The sequence below is a fragment of the Vanessa cardui genome, chromosome 22 (genome assembly GCF_905220365.1).
Source record: "Vanessa cardui chromosome 22, ilVanCard2.1, whole genome shotgun sequence".
NCBI lineage: Eukaryota > Metazoa > Arthropoda > Insecta > Lepidoptera > Nymphalidae > Vanessa > Vanessa cardui.
In genome coordinates, this window is record NC_061144.1 from 1,646,341 (window position 1) to 1,663,542 (window position 17,202).

At 35.7% G+C, this 17,202-nt stretch overlaps 1 protein-coding gene across 1 annotated transcript; it reads right to left on the bottom strand.

The window, feature by feature from the left end:
• Positions 1-7,796: 7,796 nt before the first annotated feature.
• Positions 7,797-14,268, bottom strand: LOC124539457 (zinc finger protein 160-like). The gene is made up of 2 exons (XM_047116853.1): positions 13,434-14,268; positions 7,797-8,412 (listed from the first exon to the last, which is right to left on the bottom strand). The coding sequence occupies exons 1-2, from the start codon at positions 14,204-14,206 to the stop codon at positions 7,932-7,934; spliced, it is 1,254 nt and encodes a 417-aa protein (XP_046972809.1). The 5' UTR covers positions 14,207-14,268; the 3' UTR covers positions 7,797-7,931.
• Positions 14,269-17,202: the final 2,934 nt, after the last annotated feature.

The window sequence follows — 17,202 nt, forward strand, 5'->3', positions numbered from 1 at the left end:
GTGGAGGTGACCCAACGGTCAGCGTGCCTGTGAGATGAAAACCAAGGTCGCCTCGGAATTTCAGGTTGTAACGCCGAATAATATTTACCCTTGACCAATTTTGATGAAACCCAAAAAGAATTCCAGGATTTAATCATTTCAGCTTTGGCAAGAGAAAGCAAATCCTGAGATGTGTTGGCAAAATGCTCAGATGTACCAGATTGGATAGCAATCTTAGCATATGAGTCTGCCATCTCATTACCAGATATAGCTGAATGGCTAGGAATCCAGACCAGCAGGACTTGTAGCCCTTGTTGATGACAGGACAACAGGGCCTCTCTGATCTTAAAAACGATTGAAAGTCTTGATCTGCTACGAAAAGGATTCTCTTTAATGGCTAACAGACAGCTTAGTGAGTCACATAAAATAATTGTTTGCTGAATATTGTGTGACAGGGCATACTTTACGGCTTCCAGTAAAGCGATGGCCTCACCGGAGAATACAGAGGTTTCGGGGGGACATTTAAATAATAGTGCTATTTTAAATTTAGGAATCCAACAAGCTGCACCAACGCAGCCGGTCGGCGAGAGCTTAGAGGCATCAGTATATATAGGGAGATGATTAGGCCAATTTTGATGAAAAATTGTTTGAAATTGGATATTAGCATCAGGGGAACCTTTTACGAGTCCAAGATTTGTTATTACCGGAGGATTATAAATAAGTGCTTTAAAGGACGTGGAAAAAAGAGGATTAGAGGGAAAAGTGGTAAGTGGATGGGGGAGTTTGGTATACTTGAGGAAACTGTTTAATAGGAATGGGGATGCCGGATTATCTGGGTTACAAAGGTGGGATAGTTTGTTTAATCTAATCAGTAGAGGATGGGAGGGTAGCTGTAACAATCTGATGATAAAGCGGTCACAAAGATATTGCCTCCTTATCTGTAGAGGAGGGTCAACACACTCAACCTGCAGAGCATTAGTAGGGGTGGATTTCATCGCACCCAATATAATACGGAGACATTTATATTGTATTTTATTTAATTTTTCTGAAGCTGATTTATTAAAAGGATCTAGAACGAACAGTCCATAGTCCAAATGACTACGAACTATTGCGTTATAGATCAATTTTAATGTATAAGGGTGAGCTCCCCACCAGACTCCAGACACTGCTCTAAGGGCATTAATAGATTTTTCACATTTCTTGGCTATGTAATCGGAGTGAGAAATTCCGTTCAGTTTGTAATCGAGAATTATACCAAGAAATTTTGTTTTGTCTACAAAGTTAATGCATTGACCCTCATAAAACAGATCAAAGGCAGGAATACGTCTTTTTTTCGTAAAAATCACTGCTTGACTTTTGGCTATCGACAGCGACAAGCCATGGTCACAGAGCCATTGGGATAGGTAATGCAAAGCAGAGTTTAATCGAAATGATAAATTTTCAACGGAACTTGATCTATGATATAAAACTACGTCATCAGCATACTGGAGGATGTTACAAAAGTTGTTAACAGACAAATCGAGGTCATGAGTGTATATGCTATAAAGCAGAGGACTGAGTACAGAGCCTTGAGGAAGACCTTTCCAGACGAATCTGGGGGGAAGTGAGAGATGTTGGTGTCTTACCGTTATTGATCTGCAAGTTAACAGATTACATATGAAATGAACTATCCTCGGAGGAATACTCAGCTGTTGCATTTTCTGCCTGAGCAACGGAAGAAGGACATTATCATATGCAGAAGATATATCAAGAAAGATTCCCACAAGGTACTCTCCTTTAGCGAAGGCAATTCGAATGTCTGTTGTAAGTATGCTTAGACTATCAATAGTGCTCGACCCCTTCCGAAAGCCAAATTGAGAGGGAGCAAGTATGTTTCTGCTTTCCATTAACCATTCCAGGCGATTCTTCAAGAGATGTTCAGTGATCTTTGCCAAAGTAGATGATAAAGCTATAGGTCTATAAGAATTGAAATCGGAAGGGTTCTTACCCGGTTTAAGAATGGGAATAACAATTTGTGACTTCCAAGATTGCGGGATGATTCCTTTGATAAAAACCGAGTTTATAATATTTAAAAAACAATGTTTACCTTTATCATTCAATTTGGAAATAAAAGAGTAAGGAACGCCATCTTCCCCAGGTGTCGAATCGGATAAACCATTTAATGCGCATTGAAGTTCGGAAAAAGAGAAGGGGGCATCCATTTCATCCAAAGTAGATGCTGGCGTAGAAATTAGAAAACTGTCCTCATATGGGACAAAAGGGGGGGCAAGCTTATCAGCAAAATTGTTAAGCCACTCAGAAGGAGTATTTGAGGTAGGGTTGTCAGAGTTAAGGCAACGGCGGAATTTTTTAAGTTGGGACCAGACTGCAGAGGAAGAGGAACGAGGGCTCAGGGATTCACAAAATTGAATCCAACTGACTTTTTTCTTTTTAGAAATCAGTCGTTTTAATTTGGCGTCGATTCTCTGATACTTGTAAAAATTATCCATAGACATACACATAGTGTATGTTTCTTCAGCCTCTAGTCTCTGTTCAGTTAATCGTTTGCATTCCTCATCCCACCAGGGGGTGGAAAGCAAATGATTTTTTGAGATGTGTTTTTTGGGAAAATGGAGATCAGCTGCAGTTAAAATACCATTAACGAAAAGGTCGTAGCAAAGGATTACATTTCGATAGTCTTGCGACGCAAAGAGGGAGTCAATCATGTCGTCAACAGATTCAGCATATGCAGACCAATTAACATGTTTTAATTTATATTTTAATAAAGGATTTGGGTTGGAGTATGGGATGGATCGGTTATTTAAAGAAAGGAGGATAGGGAAGTGGTCACTACCAAAAGAGGATGATAAGACATTCCAGGATAATTGAGAAGCAAGGGCAGGAGAGGTTAGGGATAGGTCAACAACGGATTTTGGGTTTTGGTTGGGGTATACTCTACGTGTTGGTGAGCCATTATTGAGGATGCAGAGGTTTGCATCATCAAATATGTCCATCAACAAGAGAGCAAACGAATCAGAAAAATGTGAACCCCAGGAGGTATGGTGGGCATTAAAATCACCCATGACAAGGATAGGATGAGGGAGACTAGAGAAGATGGCGGATAAATCGGGAATTAAAGCGGGATTAGGGTGAGGGATATACAGGGAGAGAAAAGAGATGTTGAGGGCTCTGACAGCAACAGCATTAATATGCTGGCTGGACAGGGATAGAGGGATTTGGGAAAAGGGAAGGGAGTGCCGGATAAAAATGGCACTCCCGGCATAACCATCACTCCTGTCATCTCTCAAACAGGAGAAGCCCGGTACCCGAAATCGGGATCCAGGGATCAACCAAGTTTCAGAGATGGCAATAATGACAGGTTTATGGAGATTAATTAGAGAGAGGAGTTCATGTTTTTTAGGCCGGACGCTCTTGCAGTTCCATTGAAGGAAGCTGATTGGGGCCATTTTTAAGGATTGAGAATAGTTGACCTAAGTCTTGAGCAACGTTGGACGGTAAGGGGATATCATTACAGGTTGAAATAATGCTTAGAAGAATCTTCGTTAACATTTCCAAGAAGTTGGGATTGTTATTTACGGGGAGAGAAGTATTTTGGTTGAGAGCACAACCATTGGGAGTAGTAGAGGGACAATTGCTAACAATGGATTGGTGAGCCTGTTTATCGTATCCTTTTCCAAGCGGTGATCTTGGGCGAGGAGTACTTAAAACAGTCTTACGATAGGATCTGATAGGTGAAGGGATAGATTTGTTTGGGATAGTTGGAGAATATATAGGAGGGGTGAACATCTCTTTTGCAATCTCTGCATAGGATCTACGAACAGGAGGGAACCGTGAGGATGCTTCTATATATGACACATTGTCTTGGGACATAACAATTTTTATGGATTGTTGGCGTGAAAATTCAGGACAGTCCTTATCCGTAGTAAAATGAACACCTGAGCAATGTAAGCAAGTGGCGTTATCCTTACTTACATCACAAGACTCACCTGTGTGGGATTTGGAGCACTTAAAACATCTAGGTTGTGATCGGCACTGAGTTTTTATGTGTCCATAACGGCAGCAGTTCAGGCATTGGATCGTAGGAAGTTTATACATTTCTACAGGTAGGGAAGTATGATAGGAAAACACTTTATTGGGAAGCATTTGCCCCCTAAATGTGATAACCACAGATTGGGTTGGGACCCATGTGATAACACCATCAGTAAAAGTTTTCCTGTTAAGGCGTCTGATTTTTAAAACTTCACCACATCCAGAGGGAAGTTCGAGTGATGATGCTAATTCATCCATTGTCCAGTCCACGGGAATACCCTTAATCAAACCCATTCTAGTAATATTGAAAGTCGGTACAATAGCTTTGTATTTACACATTTCAATAACAGGGTTTGCTAGAAAGGAGTTTGCTGCCTTGCTTGTTGAAAACTCAACAGATATTTTATTGCGTCCTACATTTTTAAGACCATCGTTAATAATACCACTAATTTTGTGAGTATGTAGAAATTGCCCAAATTTGATAGCCCGTATAGTAGTTCCTGAAGCAGGATCAGAGACTTCCCGGGACACATGAACAATGAAAGGGCCTTTGTCACTGTCTAAATAACTTTTAGGGCCTTCAGAGTAGGAAGGATGGGTATAAATCGTTTGGATGGAGGGAGTTGCGGTTGTGGGATGAATTACCGTTTTCTTTGTGTTGGAGTCGGAATTAATCGAATCATTAGTACTTTGTCGTTTACGAGAAGGTATAGAAGGAGAAGAACAATTGTCGGGAACTAAATCTACTGAGCCACCTGGATCAGGGGGTTCGGGAGGAGTATCAACCTCCATTATAAAACTTAAAAACTACAGAATATTAAAATACAGCAAATACTCACAATATGTATAAATGTTAGTAACACCACTAACCCAAATATCAACTAATAGTACTATTAACAGTAAAATACACTACAAAACTAAACGTAAACACTCAAAATCTCTTAACACGTGTGTTAACCAACACTAACGCAAGCGAAAAAAACCACTTTGCAGTGTTCGTGGTCACGGGTAGACTAAGATGACATTTGTCTATTTGAAGAACAAAGGAAATATTATTAACAACTACCGCCAACGATTTCTCAATTGATATCTTGAGTAACGTTCCGGTTGCACGCAGAAGGCACTAACTGTATCTTTAGGTCTTGCAGTCTGTTGGATTTGGGATTTTAAATTTTTAATAAGTGGATCCCAGGTGTTAGAAAGTCTCCAACCATCTTCTCTATTGAAGTTCGGATGTTTTTGAATTTCAATAGCCTCGCGTATCATTCTAGGAATGAATCTGTGTTCTCTAGCGAGGATCTGTGGTTTATCAAATCGGATAAAATGGTTAGGTTTATCCAGAGCATGTTCACAGACTGCAGACTTAGAAGAACGCCTATTTTTGACATCTCCTATATGTTCCTTGACCCTGGTACCGATGCTTCTCTTTGTTTGGCCTATGTAAGATAAACCTCAAGAGAAATTAAATCTGGACAAAAAATCACTCGTGCCTACATGTGCAAAGCCGCCAAAACTGTATGGGTTACCTAAGATCCATAAAACTGGTGCTCCGCTGCGTCCTATTGTAAGCCAAATCGATACACCAACATATAGATTGGCTCAACACATAGCAAGGATATTATCACCCCTCCGAGGACACACTGCGGCGTATGTCAAGGATTCTTACCAGTTTGTTGGTGAAATCAAAGACCTTAAATTAACCAACAACGAGACAATGGTTAGTTTTGATGTCCAGTCATTGTTTACATGCTTACCCATACAAGACTGCATCGAAATTGTTAAGAGGAAGCTACAGACACACAACATGCCTATTGAATATGCAGAGCTGTTACATCACTGCCTCACATCAGGTTATTTATTGTGGAATGATGAATTCTATGTACAAGTCGACGGGGTAGCCATGGGTTCTCCAGTATCCCCCGTGGTCGCCGATTTATTCATGGAAGACCTGGAGGAGAGGGCTCTTCGCTCCGGACCAATAACACCAAGGTTTTATAAACGGTACGTAGATGACACTTTCACAATATTACCTAGTGATCTGACATCTGCATTTTTAGTACATCTTAATTCTATAAATAAGAACATTCAATTTACTATGGAATTAGAGGCAAATAATTCTTTAGCTTTCCTTGACATCCTTATTATCAAGAATCCTGATAATACATTAAGTCACACAGTTTATAGGAAACCCACACACACAAACAAATACCTCAATGGTGACTCGCACCACCACCCTAGTCAGTTAGCTACCGTTGGCAAATCTTTGTTTCAGAGAGCCCACCATCTCTGCGATGCTGAACACCTAGAGGACGAGCTACGTCAGGTCAAGCTTGCACTCCACCAGAACAAGCTGCCCGTGCCTCGCCAGCATCGCAGAAGCCGTATCAAGCCACCCACAGTTGAGCGACAACCTGCATTTCTACCATATGTGAAAGGAGTTACAGACAGGATTGGCAACATCTTGAAGCGAGCTTCGATTAAAACCGTTTACAAGCCCCATAAGAAAGTGAGCCAGTTCTTGAGACCTATCAAGAGTAATATCCCTTTACAAACTGCAGGAGTATATAAACTCGAATGTGAGTGTGGTTTATCTTACATAGGCCAAACAAAGAGAAGCATCGGTACCAGGGTCAAGGAACATATAGGAGATGTCAAAAATAGGCGTTCTTCTAAGTCTGCAGTCTGTGAACATGCTCTGGATAAACCTAACCATTTTATCCGATTTGATAAACCACAGATCCTCGCTAGAGAACACAGATTCATTCCTAGAATGATACGCGAGGCTATTGAAATTCAAAAACATCCGAACTTCAATAGAGAAGATGGTTGGAGACTTTCTAACACCTGGGATCCACTTATTAAAAATTTAAAATCCCAAATCCAACAGACTGCAAGACCTAAAGATACAGTTAGTGCCTTCTGCGTGCAACCGGAACGTTACTCAAGATATCAATTGAGAAATCGTTGGCGGTAGTTGTTAATAATATTTCCTTTGTTCTTCAAATAGACAAATGTCATCTTAGTCTACCCGTGACCACGAACACTGCAAAGTGCTCGAAACGTCGGGATGTTTAAAAATAATTAATATACGCGATTCATCCGTTATAATTAGTTTTATTTAAATCAGGCACATAATTCATCATCACAAGAGCTGAGATGGCCCAGTGGTTAGAAAGCGTGCATCTTAACCGATGATTGCGGGTTCAAACCCAGGCAAGCACCTAATTTGTATTTATAATTCATCTCGTGCTCGGCGGTGAAGGAAAACATCGTGAGGAAACCTGCATGTGTCTAATTTCATCGAAATTCTGCCACATGTACATTCCGCCAAGCCGCATTGGAACAGCGTCGTTAAATATGTTCCAAGCCCTCTCCTTAATGGAAGAGGAGGCCTTATCCCAGCAGTGGGAAATTTGCCGGCTGTTACTTTACTTTACATAAATCATTCAGAAAATAATGCAGTTATTTAATCAAGATAGGCAACAGAGAAAATCAATTATTTTATCGTCTATATTTAACATGGTAGAACTTCTGGTTTGTGGGGCGAGGACGTGTGTTGGCTGTTAGTGCTTGTAAGTGGCTATTACTCATATCTACGAGTCCTCCATAATTCTTCGAAACTTTAAATTGATTATTGATTTCATTCAGCAGGAACTCGCAAGAATAGTTCGTACTTAATATATTAAGAAGTTTTAATGCTCGTAAGAGTCGATATGATTTTAAAGTATCGATATTCATTCAAAAGTTGTGTAGAAATGTTTGAATAACATTCACCAAATAAAACATAATGAGTTACAAAATGTCTTTATTATTAATTTATTGATAATTTCGTACAAATTGGTTTTCCAGCGTCCGATTGCTTTATCTATAGATCAGTCGTTCAATCGGTCGAACATTTGATTCACACAAATTGATAAACTAAGCTACTGTTCTTGATAACCAATTCCCTTATTAACCCTTATGATTTTCCCCTGCATCTCTCGTGGAATTCCATGGCGTTCAGACATATGACGTCTCACTGTCGCCGTCTTAGCGTAAGTCGCACCACATTTGTTACACAAATACACGTAAACCCTATCATGAATATTATTTGCATGCGCTAACATTTCGCTCCTTTGGAAGAATTTTCTTGGGCACTGTGGACATTGGATCTTCTTTTCCGTGTGGTAAATCAAATGCTTCCTCCATATACCGCGTCGTCTGAAAGTGAGGCCACACTTTTCGCATGTATAAGGCCTTTCTCCGGTGTGTAGTCTCTCGTGTTCGATCAAATCGAATTTTCTAGGTGCTTTGAAAGGGCAATGTGAACATTGTAAGTATGGTCCTGTGCCGTGACGGGATACTTGGTGAATTTGAAGCTCAGTTCGGACTGGAAATCCTTTCCCGCAGTGCTCACAGATGTACCTGAAAGAACTCCTCTATTAAAATGCTGAACATTACGGTGTAATATTATACCCAATAAACAAAGATAAAATTCAATAAATAATTGGCTATATTCAAGTTGGGTCTTGTAAAAATTGTCTAATTGACATTATACATATATTAAAATTTGTAGATGTCATTGGACGTAAATTATATCGTAAAGAATCTTATTAAGAAACTCAACTATTACTATTTATTCTAATTTGAAATTCGTAGGCAGTCTGGCAAATGGGGCATCGGTTGATAAATGGTTAAATTAATCACCATTTAGATCCCCAAAGCGCTACTAACCTTGGGAGCTGAGAGGTTATGTCTTGTGCCATTAGTTGCTAGCTCAGTTCTCGAACCGGAACGAAACATTATTTATTATCGATGTTTGTCGGTAGAATATGTGATGAGTAGAGACCCTATTCTTAGCTATGTCCTTAACAAACCATTATCAATACCACGATTCCTTATGTCAGTTTGAAAACGTGTTTCATTTAGATTTATTGTAAGACGATAGATTATTGTCGCCTTCTATTATCGACAGGCTGGTTCGTTTTTTGGCCAGAGGATCGGAATGGAGATTAAATGAGGAAATACTGCTAGCATTATTGCCACCATTCAACGCGGTCGAGATTTTACAGTTACTAATTTTAATTTATATTTGTATATATTTAAGCATCTATAATGTTAAAAGACGATAGAACGTATTTAAAATATACAAATATAACCAAATGTGCTTCATCCCATCAAGTATAATGTCAACGATATTTTGTAGAAGCGTTAATAAAATGAATAAGTGTGATTTAAAATCGCCCACCGAGGGTTCTGTAAAAAATTGTAGATTGCAATTTTTTATTTCATAAATCGAAAACTGTGTTCAAAATTTGAACCACCTTTCCAAACATAAAGTGCCTGTCTTTAATGGATTTAATAACAAAATAATGTATACTTTTCAGATATAAGACGTCATTACTTGATGAATTTAATACTTGGAAAAGTAGCAAAAATACCAGTAAAATTTTGATTCCTTTGAGAGCGTCGAAACCTACGATTTTTGTAGCATAAACGGTCGTGTCTTTTTTTACGTTACTTAAGAGTTAATTTTTTTCACAGCTTCAAGAATTTGTAAACCTATATACGGACGTGCAGATGATATACCATTTTGTGCAACAAAGCACTGTAAGGGTACGAAACCCCAAAAACAAGAAGTAATGTACGGCTTGGAACGAAGTTACTTGAGTTGTGTTATGTACTAAATAGAAGACACGATTATACTTATTAACAACGTTTGGAATAATTATTGAACAGATGAAACTGAATTACTTGAAAAATTAATTCTAATTTACTGATGTATATGGTAAAATGGTAGAAAAGTTACAACTGAGTTTCTTGCCGGTTCTTCTCTATAGAATCTAATTTCAGAACCGGTCATAGCTTTACATTTAATTGAACACTGCAACATGCATGCTGAGGCTACGATAAGCCAAGTTAAAAACCTTCGTTCTTAAATTAATAAAAATAAATAATAACTAACAAAGAAATCATTAAGGATTAATCTTATCATATTTTCTTTCAGCACAATGTATACTTTTTAGAAATAACTCCAAGTAAATGAAAACTTGCTTTGTGATTACGCCTTTCTTGGAACCTCTAACAAGACCTCAGACAGGATGCATTAAGTCAAAATTAGTTTATGATTTCCCAGAAAAATGTTTGCAATTTGTATTCAAGGCAAACCATTTATTAATAATTATTAATAATGGAAAAATAATAATTTCCGCGCGCGTGAGAGGCAGTCCAGGTGTATAGCTGCATTTATAATATTCGAAGAAAAAGCTACTCAGCCTTCAAATCGGAACACAACAATACTGCTGTTTAGAGGCAGAATTATACAGGGTTATTGGTAATTCGACGTATATCGAGGAGGTGACAGGAGTGACATTTTGCAATAATTTTAACCCCCTCATATGCATAATCCAAAAATGAACCATTTTTGAGCTATCACGTTTTTTAGCTTTTTCCAAAATTTGTAAAAATGCAACTTCAAAATTTTATTTACAAAGAAATAACAATAAATTCTAATTTTTTTCTTATGATTTATAAAAACGAATAAACCCTGTTTTCTCAGCTTTCCAAAATATATCCAATGTAAAAAAAGCTTTCTTAATTACTTCTTCTTACTTACTAAATATAAATTTAAAATTAAATTTAAATACATAAACAGTTCAATAGATAAGTTATAAGTAAGGATATTATTTTTAATTAATTTTGTGGTAATTTTACGGAGCGACCTTTAGTACAAATTCGTTCATGTTCGAATACGAAATTATTTTTTTTAAATAAATTCCTAGTTTTTAGACATTTTTGGAAAGCTGAGAAAACAGTTATGTTTTTAAAATAATCGGCAGAACAAATTTCATAATCATTTTTTAAGTTTTTAAGGCATTTTTGAGGAAAAAAATTAAAAAAATATTGAAACAATATCGTTTTCCACCTCCCATTTTTAAATTTGGGCCGATAATGATTAAGAAGAAAAAAATAGAAATTTATTGATATTTTTTTGTAACGAAATTTTGTGAAGTTGCATTTTTGACAAATTTTGAAAAAAGCTAAAAAAACGTGATAACTCAAATGGTTCACTTTTGGATGATGCACATGAGGGTTAATATTATTGCAAATAGTCACCCCTATCACATCCTAACGGATGTACGTCGAATAACCCTGTATAATTATATGAGTTATGTGGAAGGCGGCTATCACGTTATGGGTATGTAATGCGGAGGAATGAGGAACATATTGTGAGGAAGGTCTTGTGCATGGTTGTGAATGGATGGGCGGAGATCTCTCGCTTTCGAGCATCGTCAACGAAATGCTCGGCAGCGAGACGTGTTGGTCGGAGATGCAGTCCTTCTGCGAAAACGTGATGTCGCAGAAGGAAGCCGCGGAGCGAGAGCGGGAAGAGGATGCCGCTGCAGACCCGCTCCGCCGTAGACGACCGGGGAGGAGGAAAAGGCGTTATGCGCACCTTCTCCCCCCGCCTCAATAGGCGCCGCAGGGATCAGGGGGGTCTCAGTACCCCGAGAATCCCCCCTAGGTGTTGGAGGCTCGCATAGGCTGGCGTCCAGGAACCGGGGAGTCCCACACACCCCCACGACCTTCCAGCACGTGGGGGAAGTGCGTAACGCGTTTTTCCAGCGAGAAAAAATAATAATAATGGTTGTGAATGGATATAGAGGTAAAGGACGACCAAGGAAACAATGGATGGATTGTGTGAAAGACGATATTGTTAGAAAGAATATTACATGTGAGATGACATCTGACAGAGAAGTATGGAAGGAGAAGACATGCGGAGCCGACCCATTATAAAATTGGGATAAGAGCAGGAGGATGACGATGATCTCATCATCATGCGGCAGATATATGATATACCTACCCAGAATAGTTAACCATTTGAATATAACAAAGAAGTATACAGTCTACATTTTACACACATAATGTATGTAGAGAATAAAATGCTCTTTTTGAAGTACCTACAAATAATTTTATATTGTTAAAAAACACTTTTGAAAAGCATAGTTATTTTAATTAGTCTTACTATAAAAATATACATAACAGTGACATTATTAGAATCTAAATTTTGTGATTGGGGAGTATATTTTAATAACTTTTACTGTTAAAATTTCTATTAAGAGGATTTTGTATGTTTTTATTATTGTTATACAAAAATTGGCTTGGTAACGGTAATATTATATAATAAGCAATTATTTACTGATGGTTATTTTTAGTATGTTATGAGAAGCAGCAATAGTGATAAAATAAATGAATACCTCATCTTACAGGCAATGACAGAGTATAAACTTATTGTTTAGTAAAAGCACTCTACATTTTGATAAACATTATTATTGAATTGAGTGTTTGAGCCCATCTTTTGATCAACACTGTTAATTAAAATAGCAGAAAGACAAATTATTTTAGCTTTTTTTTTTATTTTCATGATACTTATAATATATATAGCAAGCATTTTTTTTCTATTAAAGATAAAAGTTTTGGTAGCATTAATTATGGTATAATTAATCTGAATAATATATGGTGTTAATAGCATATAAATATTTATTTGTGTTACCGTCATTATTTCTGATTCTCCATAACAAGCATTTAGCTACTTACACTTGGATTAGAGTAATGTATGTGATGATGTCCAATACTTATTTATTTATTTTCTTTTTAATGAATTGTTATTTGTTATTTATAATTAAAATCAGGTTGTAATATATTCATCCACCAACCTATGTGGGTTTGAATGAATTATACAGTACATATTAACATGCATATTTACATTAGTTAGATTATTAATGGACAGATATAATAACATTACATGTATATTAAATATTTTACTATATATAATATTAATAAAAAATGTAAAATGCTCACTAATTTCTTCTGAAATATAGTTTAAAGCTTAGTCTAATTACACTACTATTCTGTTTCGCATAGCAAATTTAAGCATGAATGCAGGTTTTCCGAATCCATTTTAATCTATGATCTAAGTAAAGAATGAATATCGGTATTAAATATTTATAAAACTATTTTAAAATTCAATCATGTAAACTTAGATATATATATTGGTTTTGGTCATTTATCATTAATTTATATATATATATCAAAGGCAAGATATATAAGCAAACCCAAAGAGAGGTTCAACGAGATGCTTGTGCCTGTTTAATAGCTATGTCCGTAACTATAAACAGATTATATTTATATTAAACTTCATAAACACTGACCTAGAAAAGAAATTAAGAATTGAAAAACTGTCATTATTTGTAATAATTTTGGTTTAACCAAAATTTTTATTTTTTTTTTTTATGTGATAAATTTTATGCAAACGAGCAGGAGGTTCACCTGATGGAAAGTGACTACCACCGCCCATGGACATCTGCAGCACCAGGGGGCTAGCAGGTGCGTTGCCGGCCTTTGAGGAAGGAAAAAGTGAATTTAAGTAATTATTTACAAAGTACCTGCAACCGTTGTGTCTTTGCATATGATGTTCATACGTGTGTTGGTTCGCGAGAACTTTGTTACACACTTTACAAATCAATTTAATGGTTTTCCTTTGTTCAATTGCCTTTTGTATCGCTAACATTTTTTGCCTCTTTACAAGTTTACGTTTTATCTTTAAATGTTTTCTCTTGAATGGTTTAAGTTTTTTTACCGAACTAGTGCATACATTTTCATTAATTAATTTTTCCATATTCTCTAATATCACATCTTCGTCTTCCTTGTCTGGTTCTATATCAGATTGATCATTAAAATAATCCGCTGAGATAGCTGTGTCATTTAACTTATTGTCTGGTTTATCAATACTTTCGTTTGTTACAGAAATTACATCACTGTTTTTCTTTTGATTGTTTTTAATGACTTTATTTGTAGAATAAAATTGTTCGTTCGGTAAATAAAACCTTAACATAGTATATTCCACGACTTTTTCTTTCATTTTTTCGATATTGTCACCCACAATACTAACAAAGTTTCTTAAGCATTTATCACTCGATTCGCATATTAATTTAAAATAAATAGCTTGTTTTAACAAATATAAACATTTTATACACATAACTGATGGTAAACTGTCTTGTTTTTTTATAGAAATGTTTGTAAAACTTAGGACCGCTTTACCGTAACAACTAATGCCATCCTTTGTGTTATTATCAATTAATGACACCATATTTTGTTTGTTTCCATAATTCAAACATATTCGGCAAATCGAATTATACATTTCCTCATAGCTTTCCATTATAAACAAAGTTTTAAACAAAAACAAACAACACCATTTCGTAAATCTTTTCTAGCTGTCAAATCGCGTTTGTATGACAATTGACAATATTTTGACATTGACATAATAGGTAATATTTGGTTTGTGTAATATACTGAAATATTGAGGTAATGCGTATGCTTTAACATTTAATTATATAAATATATTAAGGGTAAGCAATTTAAATATTTAACAATGATTTAGAATATGTATTTAAGGTAGTTTGTTTTTATGTAATATCATTTACACTTGAAAGATTTAAATTTATTATTTCAAAATCTTGTAGGATAAACTGTCTGTGAATAAAAATAAATAAGAGATGAAAATGAGAAGAAAATAAATATATCTCTATATATGTATCATATTTATGATGTATATATGTATCTCTTTTTTTAATCGCTGCAAAAACGCTTTACGCGCTTCCCACGCGTGATGGAAAGTGGCAGTGGGACGCCCCGGTTTCCTGGACGCCGAGTGCGCCCAGGTCCACCGGGTATACCCACTAAAAAACCAGCGGTAACCTCTCCGTCTTTCGGCGGGCGCCACGGGATCGATTACGCATGCTACCGTGACGCCCTGAAGTATAGGACGTGTATGTATTTCAGATAATATATTGTAACTAAGTACATAGTTACGTAGTTTCAACTAAAAATGACGTAATGAAATATATTATATAAATTGGGTAGGTACCTCTTGTCAAATATTTTCAAGAAAACAGATTTAAATTAAATCTAGTACTACACTTTCAATATTATATAACTTTTATATCAGCTATATTTAAAATTCGTAAAATAATGTCTTTTTTTTTAAAAAAATGTTAATTCAAATCTAATCTAAAATATTGTCCTAATTTAAAAATAAAACCCGTTTTATAGCTCCTACACATGCATTTTACTATAATATATTTATTTTATGGCAAGTATCGTGATCATTACGAATAGTGCTGTTAATTCATTAAAATTATATTGGTCTAATAAAAACAATGGGTCTAGAAATTCTGTCATCAATCATAAAATCAATCAAATACAGAATCTACTCAGGTTTTTGTACATATGTAAATAAATAACATTATTAACAAAATATGACTAATGACAGTCATTACCACTAATGGAATTATATTTGTTCACAACTAACTTTATAAAATTATATATAGGGTTGGCAACTAAGTGATTGCCGATTTCAAACAAGAAGGAAAATTTGAATTTTTTCCATAAAACGAGTTTTTGATATATCCAAACATTTTAAATGCATGTGTGCGATACATTGAGTTTCTGTGCAATATCACGACGTGTTGTGCAATCTGAATCGATAATAGCCCTGATATGGGTACCATCGACTTCGACTGGGCAGCCAGATCGTTAAGCATTTTCCGATGAAAAATCACCAGAACGAATTCTGGCAAACCAATTTCGACCCTGCCTTTCTTTCAAGGCTCCATTTCCGTATACGGCATATAACTTCTTTTGTGCTTGCGAGGCGTTCTTGCCTTTTCGGAAGTAATACAATAAAATGTTTGAAGTGCACGTCCTGTTCTTATATTTTTTAATTGGGATAAAAACAAAACTAAGGCACTAATCGATATATATATTTTTACTAAATTAAAGTGAGAAGTCTAAACAATTAGAAAAAAATATAGGTTAGGTGCTTTGACCACTTTCACAAAAAAAGCCTAAAGTCCACCTATCCACAAAATCGGCAATCACTTAGTTGCCAACCCAATAGTAACATTATGAACAGTATGGACTATAATATTAAATTCATGACTAAAAATAAACAACGAATTCCTTCAACCTGTTGAAAATATGTAGTATATGGAGAAGGACCAGCACTTATCTTGAGATTTCCGAAACTATAAGTTCGAATTCTTGAAATTATGCATAGGAACACCTTTCATGACCCAGACTTTGTGGGAAGGGATTTTTTGATATTTAAATTTCAAGAGGGAATTGTGTATATAATAGAAGCCAGGTGTCTTTGTTTTTTAATATGTGGTGATCCAGGCTTTAATAATTATAAAGTGTAACTTATTTGGAAATCATAAACAAAAGCTTAAATTTTGAATTTAGGCGTTTGATTTCAAAAATCAATATTGTAATATTTGAATAAAACGTTCTAAAATAAACTGTCTGTTTTTTCCCATGTACATCCAGAACTCACTTTCTACCAAGCAATTCATGAAATACTGTATACGGCCTTTATTAATTTCTATTTAATAATAGGTAAATTTAATGTCATTTGTCACTTCCTTATATTTCTGATATCTGTGAGTGACTTTCGAGTTTTTATATGTTGGAATAGCTCTAACGAACGGCTCACGTTTTAATTTTATACTTTTCTTCTTTGCTTTTACGTCGACCAAAAATCGTTTACATTGAGTACACAGAGTCTTATTTTATACCTTTTAGCTTAGAGTGTCCCTATTCCAAAGTTACTTTTACTTATTCCCCGAACTCTTAAAACTTTTTTGAAAGGCAGATATAATTAAAGTATTTTATTAAAATATCCCGTCCGACGAGAAGTTTGCTTCCTTGGAACTGCGGTAAGTCATTTTAAATGTCGTTTTCATGGCTCAATAAGCATTATTTTGGTCGAGAGGTCGATCGTGACCAGGGGAATGGCAAATTTATAGAAATAATTAGACTTTCTTCTACCAATTAGCACAAATCTACTTTATGAGGTACAGGTGTTAATATGCGGTTGTCATACAAAAAATATACAAATATTAAATATTACATTTGAATGATAAAGTCTAAATTTTCGACCTACCAAATTCAAAATATATGGCGATCATTTGTAATAAAGAAAATAATTTAAATAGTTCATTTGATAAAAATGATAGGTATATAATGAGACCAATGTAAAACTTGCATTTAATTTAAGGCTACAGCAATAAAGAATTAGCATTACTCAGCTATTCAGATTATGATATCATCGACTAATCGATGGTCGCCGCTAATAAGAATCTTCCATCGATGAGG